The sequence below is a fragment of the Ovis canadensis genome, chromosome 2 (genome assembly GCF_042477335.2).
Source record: "Ovis canadensis isolate MfBH-ARS-UI-01 breed Bighorn chromosome 2, ARS-UI_OviCan_v2, whole genome shotgun sequence".
Taxonomy (NCBI): domain Eukaryota; kingdom Metazoa; phylum Chordata; class Mammalia; order Artiodactyla; family Bovidae; genus Ovis; species Ovis canadensis.
Window position 1 is genome coordinate 37937748 of NC_091246.1, and position 12374 is coordinate 37950121.

General features: G+C 46.7%; 2 protein-coding genes across 4 annotated transcripts in view; one reads left to right on the forward strand and one right to left on the reverse strand.

Annotated features, from left to right (window-relative positions):
- Positions 1-629, reverse strand: part of CHMP5 (charged multivesicular body protein 5) — a 13876-nt gene extending 13247 nt beyond the window's left edge. The window contains exon 1 of the mRNA XM_069575902.1: positions 216-629. Within this exon, the coding sequence (XP_069432003.1) occupies positions 216-284 (69 nt within the window). The 5' untranslated portion in view covers positions 285-629. The remainder of the gene's footprint in view (positions 1-215) is intronic.
- Positions 381-11408, forward strand: BAG1 (BAG cochaperone 1). Of its 3 annotated transcripts, none has more exons than XM_069575905.1 (8): positions 381-471; positions 854-1136; positions 2992-3120; positions 4387-4469; positions 5990-6103; positions 8686-8793; positions 9856-9918; positions 10406-11408. In XM_069575905.1, the coding sequence occupies exons 2-8, from the start codon at positions 1100-1102 to the stop codon at positions 10493-10495; spliced, it is 624 nt and encodes a 207-aa protein (XP_069432006.1). In that variant the 5' UTR covers positions 381-471; positions 854-1099; the 3' UTR covers positions 10496-11408. The 3 variants fall into 3 exon arrangements, with proteins under 3 accessions (XP_069432006.1, XP_069432005.1, XP_069432004.1); XM_069575904.1 differs by lacking the exon at positions 381-471 and adding an exon at positions 560-630; XM_069575903.1 differs by lacking the exon at positions 381-471 and having other exon boundaries at positions 562-1136.
- The last annotated feature ends 966 nt before the right edge of the window (positions 11409-12374 follow it).

Below are 12374 nucleotides of genomic sequence, written 5' to 3' on the forward strand. Positions count from 1 at the left end.
CAGAGGGGGTGGGGCGCAAGTAGGGTTAAACAATGATGGGTTAGGGGTCCCTGGTTTGTGGCGTCAGAAATGACTTGGGTAACAGGAACGAAAGTGGGATGGAGAGAGCTAAGCTGTAATGGGCCCGGGAGCCAGGAGTCGACGCCGAAGTCGGGGGTGGACGGGTTAAGGGGTGTCAGGGTTCCTGAGCCTAGTTAGCAAGTCTAAGTGCCCACCGTGCCAATGCAGTCAGTCAAGCTGGGCGGCGGAGCCTTGGGTTTCGCTTTCCCGAAGAATCGGTTCATCTTGGGCGGCCGCTAAGAAAACCTAAACACTGGAGCAAAACCAGAAACGGAAGCAGAGTCACCTCCCTCTCCAACTTGACTTCCGGCCCCCCATGCGCAAGCGCAATGTGCCTATTGGCGTTTCCCGATCCTTTTTCCGGATTTTCAGCCTGATCTTCCGGGGAAGGGGAGCTCCGGGAAGTTGGAGGTGAGGGACAGAGAGTCGGCAGGGGGCGTGGCTCCGGTGGCGGGCGTGGGCGTGGCCCCAGATAAGCCAGGCGGGGCCTCGGCTGAGTGGGTGGGGTAGGGGGCGGCTTCAGAGGAATAGAGCCCGGCTGCAGCGGGGCTGCTCCGAGGGGTGGAGCCGGTACGCCCGGGAGGGGCGGGGAAGTAGCCGAACTGGGGTGGAGGGCCCCACGCTAGCTACCATCGCTGGGCGGGCGACCATCGCGGGTCTGGCGGAGCGCGGGGGCGCGCGAAGACCGCGAGGCGACCGGGAGCGGCTGGGTCCCCGGCGGCGCGCGCCTCGGCCGGGCCGGGAGCCGCGCCAGTCGGTGCCCCCAGCCGAGCGAGGTCCGCCTCCCTCCCAGAAATCAGCCGTCCGGAGCGTGACCAGGGGGCATGCGGGATCCACCAGAGGCGCCGCCGCCTGCGCTCGCAGGCCGCGGGTGAAAAAGAAAGCACGGCCTCGCTCGGCCCGGAGCGAAGAGGTGGCCCGGAGCGAAGAGGTGGCCCCGAGCGAAGAGGTGGTCCTGAGCGAAGAGGTGGCCCGGAGCGAAGAGGTGGCCCTGAGCGAAGAGGTGGCCCGGAGCGAAGAGGTGGCCGGGAGCGAGGAAATGGCGGCAGCCGGGCTCAGCGTGACCGTCACCCACAGTGAGCGTGGGCTGCCGGGTGGGCTCCGTGCTGGGCCGCGAAAGTCCGGCGTGGTCTCTGGGTTTGGTCGCGTGCCCTCCCGAAGTGTGTGTCCTTGTCTTTGGAGTCCAGAAGAGTGGGATCTTGTGGGACCGGCTTTTTTTTTTTTTACTGGTCTGTCAACACACCTTTCCACGTGGCAGGTGTATTTTGTCTCAGGCCATTTGTTAGATCCTTGATGCTTCACGTCGTGGTCCTAGTTGTATGTCTTAGGGTGTGCCTGCACAGTTGTTGTGGGCCTTTGTGCCTGGCTTGTATTTAGCCATGTTGTCTATGTCTGTGTATCTGGACACCTACTTGTGTGCAGGAGTCAAAACTCATGTGTGCTGTTTAAGTGAGGCGTGGGTTCCAGCGTACTCTCTGGGCACCCTTGGGGTCTGTTTACTGTTGGAGTTGACACAGAACTAGGCAAAGACGGTTCTCCAGGGAGCTGAGTACATAAGGTTTCCTCAGAACCAACTAGGGGAGACCCCAGGGCCTCAAGAACCTGGAGACCAGGATTCTGCACATTTGGGTGACCTTGGGATGTCTCCTTTCTAGGCATCTGGTTTCTTCTATGCAAAATAGAGTTGGTAACACCTGTCCCGCTGACTTCATGGCTGTTAAGTAGGCTTAAGGCTTGGCGTGATGCACTGGACACAGGCTACGCCCTTGCTGTCCACATATCCAGAAAAGAATCGGCACCTCTGCTCCAAAAAGAAATTTCTGCTGTTTGAGTTTTTCCACTCATTTGTTTATTTATTGGCCACACTAGGTCTTCGTTGCTTTGCTCGGGCTTTTTCTAGTTGCAGCGTGCAGGGGCTACTCTTCCTTGAGATGTGCGGGCTTCTCACTGGGGTGGCTCTAGGCATGCGGGCATCAGTAGTTGTGGCACACAGGCTTAGTTGCTCCATGGCATGTGGAATCATCCAGGACTGGGGACTGGACCTGTGTCCCCTGCCTTGGCAGGCAGATTCTTATCCATAGCACCACCGGGGAAGTCCCCCTCATTTATTTTCTGGGCACCAACCATATGTGTCCAGGTGTGCCCAGTGGGAGAGACCTGGAAGAAAAGCAGTTCCTTGCGCATTATAGCAAAGGAGATAGAAACAGTTCCTCACCCAGTACAACACAGAGGAGAGGACAGTCAGGTCAGAGGAGGCAAATGGCTTTAAAGAAAAGCACAGAATTTGAAATCAGATAGATCTGAGGTTAAGTTCTGATTGTAGAGATGGGTCCCACTAGGCAAGTCTTAACTGGACTGATCTCACATTTTCCTTATTTGTGAAATGAGGAATAATAGGTAATACCAGCTTCATGGGTACTTCATGGGGTTGTTCTGAGGATTAATTAAGGTTATGCATAAAATAAGCATGCTGCTGCTGCTACTGCTAAATCCTTTCAGTCATGTCTGACTCTGTGCGACCCCATAGACAGCAGCCCACCAGGCTCCTCTGTCCCTGAGATTCTCCAGGTAAGAATACTGGAGTGGGTTGCCATTCCCTTCTCCAGTGCATGCATGCACGCTAAGTTGCTTCAGTTGTGTCTGAATCTGTGCGACCCTATAGGCAACAGCCCACTAGGTTCGTCCGTCCACAGGATTCTCTAGGCAAGAATACTGGAGTGGGTTGCCATTTCCTTCTCCAAAATAAGTCTAGTCAGCCCCTTACACATGTTAAATGCTTAAAATGTTAGCTGATATCACTGATATTATTAGTTCCTGTAACAATTCCCAAGGAGACAAAAATCCTTGAGCAGGTCTTAAAGGCTGGGAAAATGAAGTGTCAGCCTCTGTTTATTGGTTTGTGTTTTCTTCAACACTTTTCTCTCTTCCCAGGCAATGAGAAACACGATCTTCAAGTTACCCCACAAGAAGGCAATAGTGAGCCAATTGTCCAAGACCTGGCCCAGGTTGTTGAAGAGGCTACAGGGGTTCCGCTGCCTTTTCAGAAACTCATATTTAAGGGTAAGCCTTTCTCTTCCAGCTCTGAGCCTATTTAAAACTATTTAACCTTACCTAACAGTAAGGTTAGGTTTTCAATCTAGGACAGTTCTTATTTGCTTGTTAATTCTGTCATTCCTTCAACAAATATTTGTTGAGTACCTACTATGTAGTGGACACTTGCAAACACATGCACAGGTATTAGAGTTGAAGTCGTATGAGGGTGGTGGAAACCTCACCATTTTTGATGAGGCACATGGGCAGTCTTCCCTGGCTAAGTTAGATCCTCTTCCCAGTGTGTGTTCTTGTGGCACTCCCTCCACTTCTGCACAGCTTGTATTGAAACTACTATTAAATAATTGTTTGCATAGTCACCAAACATCCGGTTTCTCTGGTACAATACATGAGGGCAGAGATACTTCTTTGTTTTCAGTGCTTGGCCTAGTTCTGACACAGAGAAGGTACTGAACAGACTAGTTTAAAGGACCTGGATGTAGCAGGCCCAGTGGAATATGGTGATTTCTGCCAGGACACACCTACTCCCATCCCCATTCTCTGGTCTTCTCATTCCCATGAGAACCCATTATTTTGTATCTGATGAAGCTAAATTCATCCCATTTGGTGCCAATCATAAAGAATTTAGTGATGGGAAGCATTTACTTTTATACTTCATATTGTAACTCCTTGTCTTTTCTTTTTAAAAGCATTTCATTTTACAATTATAAAGGCAATAGAAATTCATGTTTCTAAATAGAGGAAAACAAAAAAGAAAATGTTCTCTTGGATAAAACCCCTCATAACAATTCAGTATATTTCTGTCCAGCCTTTGTTTGTTTGTCCTGGCATCCTGAAATGTGGGTTCTCATTTGTGGCTTTTTTTTTGTTTGTTTCTGTAGTGGATAAAACTGGATCATTTCTTGTGATCTTCTTATAACACTCGGTCATCAGCACATATTGTGGCATTAGAGTTGCCTGAAAAATGAGCTTTAGTGCCTACAAAGTCTTCCATTGTTATGATGTAATCAGTCCCCTATTCCTGAGTTTTTGACTTTCCAGTTTCTCACTGTTATGAATAATAATAATTGTGTAATAGTTATTGTTCAGGCACATGTCCAGTTATTTGTTAGGATCAATATCTGAAGTGAAGTTATTGGGTCAAGAAACCTTCTAAAAATGTTACACCAACTCATCCTCTTCTCAATAGTGAACATACTATTTCCTATACCCTTGCTGAAGTCTATTTTCACTGTTGTACAAGTTACATTTGACATAACTGTCTTCTTTTTTCAGGAAAATCTCTGAAGGAAATGGAGATGCCATTGTCAGCACTTGGAATACAAAATGGTTGCCGGGTTATGTTAATTGGGAAAAAGGTAGATTGTGTTTTCTACCAGAAATACCTCAGAGCCAAATGACTAAGGTGTTATACATGAGTGTCTGTTTAGAAGGCCAAACTGGGGGCTCAAATTTGGCACTGGTGAAGTAGTGCTTGCCACACAAATGTAGTTACTGTTTGTTTAGTGGAGTTACCAGTTTTATTGTTCTCATTTCCTTCAGCTTCTGTTCTTTAGGGTTTTCACCCTGGGAATTAGGAGTGGTTGTATTGCCTCAATTATGTGGGTTTTGTGCTGGTGGTGGAATTTCAGTCTGGATAAAATGGTGTCTGAAGCAGTCGCTGCTCACTTGGAGAGGAATTTGCAAGAGACTGTCAAACCTGTAAATTTTAAAAATAAGTACTTTGCAAATTTCAGGAGCCTCTCTTCCTTTAACCATTCTTTTTGCTAAAATCTCCCGTGAGGTTAAATCCTCTTTGGCTGGAAAGAAAGGTTCAGACTAGAAGTGAGGGAGAAAAAGAGTCAGTTGATGACAAAAAAGGTTGAGGACAGTAGACCCTGGGGCCAGCAATACATTGTGACACAGTGGAGTTGTTGGTCAAATGAAGTTCTCTTACTTCAAGCTGGGTGTGGCTGATTCAAGAGTGGAGAGAGGGCAGAGGTTAGTAATGTGGAGGCAAGGAAAGTAGTGCAGACTTGGAACTGCCAGGAGACTGGCACTTAGGATTTGGTCACCAAGGGGAGACAGTGGGAACAATGGGAGACAGTGTAAAAGCAGAAAGCTGCTAGCTACCAATGAAGTTGAAAGAAAGGGAAATAGTCTAGATTTCTTGCTCAAGGGTCAGGAAGAACGGTGATGGAAAAAGGAGCACAACCCAAGGGTTGAGTTTGAAGAAACTTTAGGACCCTCAGCTGGAGTTGTCCTGGGGTGTGAGAAGCCAAATCCCATTCAGGTCTCAGCTTTACCTCTTTGGGCTGTGTGACCTTAGGTTACTTTACAGTTACCTCAGTTTCATCATTGGATTGTGGTAAGGCTTAAATAATAATGCAGGTAGAGTGCTTAGGATGATGCCCGGCATAAAGGGGATGCTCAATGAAAGTATGCATCGTCATCATGGTCATACTGAATGAGAGAGCTCAGGAATTCCATTTAAGGAAAGGATAAAATTCCGCCTGTCTCACCTTTCTGGACTCCTCACATGCTAGGCGTTCACTATAATTAGTTAACACTCTGGGCTTCAGTCTGGAGGCAGTTGGTGATCAGCCCCAGCCTAAGTTCAGATATGGCTCATGGATCAGCTTTGTTCTCTGAACCCAAGCCGTCAGGCTCTCTCACCAGAACATGTACCTGGTACCTTCTATCTCGTCTAGTATCTTTGTAGATAGAAAACGTTAGTGTATAATCCTCCAGCTTGCTTTCCAAGAAGCAGCAAGTTTAAGATGATGTTTTCCTAGGGGAGTGGTTTGGCTACTTATGGTCAGATTTTTTTTTTTTTTTTTCCTGACAGAAGCTACTATTTTTGGTGATTATTCACTTATTTTTATTCTTAACATTTTAGAACAGTCCAGAGGAAGAAGCTGAACTAAAGAAGCTGAAAGATTTGGAGAAATCTGTGGAGAAGATAGCTAACCAGCTGGAAGAACTGAATAAAGACCTTGCTGGAATCCAGCAGGTAACTCTCCTGGTAGACTTGACTTTCTGCCTTCTGTAAGAATTCTCTAGAGACACAAATGTGTGGTTTTGAGGGCAAACTTTGTCTTCAGCCCCCGCTGGGTTCAGACCCTGACTTCCCATTCTGTAACTGGGCAAGTTTGCCTTTGTCTCAAATTCTTCTGTAAAAAAGGGAGTGATGATGGTAACTCCCTCTTGGGCTGCTGTGAGGATTCAGTTACATAGTTTAAGGCTGACACATTCTAAGTGCTTTGTAAGCACATCATTGTTATTTACAGACCCCAGCCAGCATCCATTTGTGTTCCTATGAGAACACCTGCCATGCTAGGATAATGTGTTGTCTTAAATAGAATAAATAGCTGCTCTCAGTCTAGTCAGTTATAATGTATTTGGCAAGGCAAAGAACACTGATTGATAGAATGTCCAAGTTGAGCATGATATTGGCAAGGGGTCAACCTATTCAATTCCTTATAGTACTGAAACCAAATTAGAATCACTTATGGCCTCAAACCATGTATTTATTTTTGATCTCTTCATTTTATAACATTAATGGATATATGATTGTGTTTTAATTACTAAAGTACTGCATACTGATTGTACACAATTTTTAAGAAGATGTGTGGGCACCAATATGAAAAATAATAATTACCTTTAAGACCTCCAACTCAAAGATGACCATTACTAAAACCTGGAATCTGTTTTTTTTAATCTTAAAAAAATTGGTATAATGTTAGGTATACTTTGTAAATAGTTCTTTCTTTGGTTTAAGGAATTGAACACTTTCCCATGTCATTAAAAATGATCATACTTAGTATACCTAAAACTAACATAGTATTAAAAATCAACTATACTTCAATAAAGAAAAAATGTCTTGACTAGAAAAAAGAAAAGATCATCCTTTTCAAAACTCGTATAATATTGCATCACATGAGTGGATCATGGTTTACCTAACCAATTATTTATTATTTATCACCTAATGTTATTTAACATCATGTATAATGCTTTTTTGAATGTCCTTGGGCTTAAATCTTTTTTGGCCATTTCTCATTTTTTGGAAGAGTAAATTCTTTCAGTTGGAATCAGTAGCTTATTTTATTACTTGTTGTGAAATCTGCATCTGTAGCTTTTGACTTTGATGAAAACATCCTCAGAGATCCCTGCTGTCCACCTGTTGTCACCAGCTAACTGATCATTAGGCTAAGTAACAGGAATAAACAGATAATTTAATAAAACAATTAAGTAAGTGCTGCCATTTGTTATCAGTATGTCTGTGTCAGGACTCGTATTAAAGGTCTTATATTTCCCTTTATCCTCATGGTAACCCTCTGGGATGTGTGTGTCATGGTCTCCATTTTATTTTATTTTCTTTGTTTTTTTCTTTTTGCCTTTGTTTATTTGGCTGCTTGTTTATTTGGGTCTTAGTTGCCTCACGCAGGATCCTCATTGTATCATGTGGGATCTATCATTGGGGCGCATGGACTCTCTAATTGGAGTGCAAAGGCTCAGTAGTTACAGCACATGGGCTTTGTTGCCCAGCAGCATGTGGGATCTTAGTTCCCTGACCAGGAATTGAATCCTCGTCCCCTGCATTGCAAGGCGGATTCTTTTTCATATATACATATACATTTCTTTTTATGTATTTATTTTTGTCTGTGCTGGGTCTTCGTTGCTGTGTGGGCTTTTGTCTAGTTGGGCGTGTGGAGGCGGCTCTCTAGCTGCGGTACTTGGGCTTCTCATTGCAGTGGCTTCTCTTGCTGCAGAGCACAGGCTCTAGGGAGTGCAGGCTTCAGTAGCTGTGGCTCCCGAGCTCCAGAGCACAGTCTCAGTAGTTGTGGCACGTGGGCTTCGTTGCTCCCCGGCATATGGGATCTTCTGGGATCGGGGATCAAACCTGTGTCTCCTGCATTGGCAGGTGGATTCTTTGCCACTGAGCCAATAGGGAAGCCCAAGGTGGATTCTTTTTTTCCCCCCCCCCCAAGGCAGATTCTTAACCATTGGACCGCCAGGGAAGTCTTCCATTGTATTGTTTTATTTATTTAATTTGGCCAGCCTGCTCAGCATGTAGGATCTTATTCCCCAATGTGGGATGGACGCCGTGCCCCCTGCACAGAAGCATGGAATCTTAACTACTGCACTGCCAAGGAAAAGCCTTGATCTCCATTTAAAAAATGAGGACAGCAAGGCACGGATAGGTTAAGGGACTTGCTCAAGCTCACCAGCCAGTACACAGCAGTCAGAATTGAAGCCCAGGCCTATCAAACTCTAAACCCTGTGCTCTTAATATCTGCCTCTTGTATACAGGTATTCACTGGTAACTGGGGGCTTTAGCAGAGCCAGGCCTCTGGAGGCATTTGTGGCCCCAGTAGGCCACGTGAGATAGAGGGGCCTGCAGCCTATTACAGTGCTTGAGGAGGCCCAGGGCTGGCTTTTCTGTTTTCCCAAAAGGTGGAGTTGTGGGCCTGTAATTTGGCCCAGCCTGTTGGGGAACGTGGACTCAGGGTGTGGCTGCTTCATCAGTGCCTGGCTTGGAGTTTTCTGTCAGCCTCAAAGAAACACTTGGAATAATGCATCATTCCTCCACAGGGTTTTCTGGCCAAAGATTTGCAAGCTGAAGCTCTCTGCAAACTTGATAGGAGAGTAAAAGCCACGATCGAGCAGTTTATGAAGATCTTGGAGGAGATTGACACACTAGTAAGTAAATACTCAGCTGAGAAGAGCTAGTTTCCTTTGATGGCTTTTTAGTCAGTTTCACTTTCTCGGTATCACACTCATTGCCTGAGGGTACTGGGCACCTATTGAGCAGTGTACCGGACACTGCTAGGTCTTTGGTGAATACGCAGAAAGATAAGACAGTTCCTGATTTCCCCTATCTCACTGACATGGGGCTTTTGTCATTTTTATTTATGTGTAATAGTAGCATCTAAGGGGGCTTCCCAAGTGGTGCAGTGGTAAAGAATCTGCCTGCCAATGCAGGAGACAAGTTTTCTAGGAAACAGCAAGCCATGCCAGTATTCTTACCTGGAAAATCCCATGGACTGAGGAGCCTGGTAGACTACAATCCATGGGGTTGCACACAAAGAGCCGGGCATGACTGAGCACACACGTACAGTAGCATCTAATCCTCACAAAGCAGGGACGGAAGTGATCCATGGTCTCAGGGTCAGAGAAGTACAGAGTGTCACTTTCCTGACACTCTTGTGTCTGACATTCCACTGGGTCCATTATCTGTACAGAAGACAGTCAGACCCAGCTCTTGGGAGGCTAGGAAAAGGAATCATTGATGTTTCCTATTAGGTTTCCTATAAGGTTAGGAATCATTGATGCCATGTTCCCTTTGAGAGATAATGTCTCTCCCCTGATACCTCATTCTTAGGGTGAACTATTCTGCTTGGGATTCTTGAGGGGAGGTGGTATAGGGGGTGGTAAAGAAGAGCAGAAAAGCACTATGCTTTTCATGCCACAGTGAGCTCGTGGCCCAGCCAGGACACAGTATCCATGCACAGAAAACGATGAAAGGACAAAGTCCATGCTATAGGTCTATGGTCCAGACCTCGAGAGCTAAGGAGTGTTTATGGAGTGAGAGCCATGGAAAGGGATGTGTAGGACAGAGATCCAGGGAAGTGACTCCTGAAAATGCCTTTCATCCACATTGGTGACCTGTGGCCAGCTTGGTGTGCTATGGGTGTTTCTGACGTGTTCCTATGTCATTTTCACTTACTCGGACTATTTATATGTCAACTTATTCTTCCATAGATTCTGCCAGAAAATTTCAAAGACAGTAGAATGAAAAGGAAGGGTTTGGTGAGAAGGATTCAGGTGAGTTGTGTGGTAGGGCATCACAAAGTGTCGTGCATCAGTGCATGTATCTCTTCAAAGTAGGGCGGGGCCAGGGGTGGCTCTCTTTAGTTGTTACTTCTCAGTATGAACCCAGAACACAAGAGCTCCTTTCATGTCCCTGTAATTGAATTTGGATTAACCTGATCGGTAAAGAAGTTTGCTGGGGAGCAGACAGGGCAGTTCTAGGAGGTACCATTCCTGTAGAACAGGGTCCCCTGAAATCATGCTGTTTCAGTGGCAGGGCTTCCTCTCCTCAGTGCCCTTTGGAGGTTGTTAACCGAGAGCACTGTCACTTCCCTCTCCTGCGTCTGGGGCCTGGGCTGTCTTCATCCCCACACACCCGTTTAGCTTGAGTCAGTCACCCAGGGGTTCCCCAGAGTGGCTTGGCAGAGAACCTCTTGTGGCCAAGGTTGGCATGGGTTGGCTGGCCTCCAGTCACCCTAACTACTCTGCATGTGTCTTTCAGGCCTTCCTAGCTGAGTGTGACACAGTGGAGCAGAACATCTGCCAGGAGACAGAGCGACTGCAGTCCACAAACTTGGCCCTCGCTGACTGAGGTGAGGCGGAGAAGGCCGTGCTACGCTGAGGAACAGCCCCACCAGCTCTGCCATCTCTGGAACAGAAGTTACCTGCCTTCCTCAGGACTGCTGGGGGCAATCGGCCCATTGCCTTTTCCTTCTCTTACAACCCGCTCTCAATGAACAAGTGTCGTCCGTACAGTCTTTAGCCTCCTGTCAGCTTCTCGTTCTGTCTCTGTGGATCTGTGCTGTCCAACAGCCCACCTTGTCTGGAGAGTGCCCCCATGACCAAGTCTTCCCAGCTGTGGACCTTTGGGTGCTTTCTTTGGGCTGGTGAGAGCTCTTATGTATCCTGAGGTAGTTCTCAGTTTATCGGCCATTTTGGTCTTCAGATCCATGAGGCCTTTTTGTTCTTATGATCCCATAACCTGTCTGTGTAAACCAGAATCACCAGGAGCCCATGTCTGGTGAGGAAAGTCGGGAATGGGTCAGAACAGGTAGCCCGAGTGTCTGTCGTGACCTGATTCTGAAACAGCTGGCTGGTTGTGGGTTCATGACCCTGTCCTCAGCTCCCAGTGACCCTGATCAGCCATAGGTCATGAGATCTCTGGTTCATTCCTGGAGTGGGGCCTGTGGTTTATATATGGACTACCTTGCTCCCAAGCACATCTCTAGAAGGTTAGAATCCAGAGTTGACTAAGTCTCTGCTTGCAACCAGGTCAGACCCTGGCTTACGAGGGGCAGTGAGGGGCCAGAGTGAATGCAGCAGGCCGGTAGTGAGGGCAGCCATAAACCTCTCAGGAGTTCCTTCAGAGGCGTTGTTACGAGCCATCCCCTTCTGAGATCTACATTTTCTTCAAGTTACTTTGAGGTTGTTTCTGTCTGTTTTGTGGTCCTTTCCCCCTTCATTTGTTATTTAAAAAATAAAGCAGTTTATATACACATCAGCAAGCAGAAGAGTGTTAAAACTTTTTTTTTGGGACTTGCCATACAGCATGTGGGATCTTAGTTCCTAACCAGGGATCTAACCCATGCTCCTGCATGGAGTTGTAACCACTGCTCCACCAGGAAATCCCGGAAGAGTGTTTAAACTTTTTTTTGTTGATCAAGTATGAAAAACAGAAGCCTTCTGAGATTCTAGTCTAGAAGTCAGGAGTGGTCTGTGTACTTCAATGGCCTCCTAAATGGGTCAGCTGATGTTACCCCCATTTTTTCACACAGTGCCCAGGAGAATAACTCCTAAAGGCCACTCTGAGGCCAGTCTTATCTGGCAGAGAGGGAGTCGGTGAAACCCCAGGAATTGAGGGCTGTGTGGATGGGGCCTAGGACAAAGTGGTGGCAAGTGGCCGAGGCTCAAGGTCCCATTGGCCCACCCCCAACTTTGACCAGAGTAGTTCAGTATTTACCTGTTTGTTTATAAGTAGTAGCTGTGTGGTCTTGGGCCACAGCAAGTTCCTGTGTGCCAGATACCATTCTAAGTTCTTCAGGTGTGTTAGTCATTTAATCCTCACACAGTCCAGGAGGTAGATAGATACTCGCCCTGTTTTAGAGATGAGCTTAGGTGATTTGCTCAGGATCATAGAATAAGTGACGAAGCCAGGACACAAACTAGGCGGCTTGATTCCAAGCCAATGTTCTTTACTGATTTTTGTCCCAAATGACATGGGGTTGCTCACACCTTCTCATTTTCTCTTCTCTTTTTGTTTATCTCCTGAGTTGGTCTGTGTACTTCCTCTCTGGTCCTCTCTATTCATTCTCTATAGAGCAGCTGAGTGATCATGATCATGATCTCGTCATGTCAGTCCTGTGCCTAAAAATCTCAGTGGCCCCCATTCTCTTAGGATAAAAGCCAAGGTCCTTGCCCTTTTCATCTTGACCCGCTATCCTGTTACTCTGTGCCATTAGCCACTCTGGGCT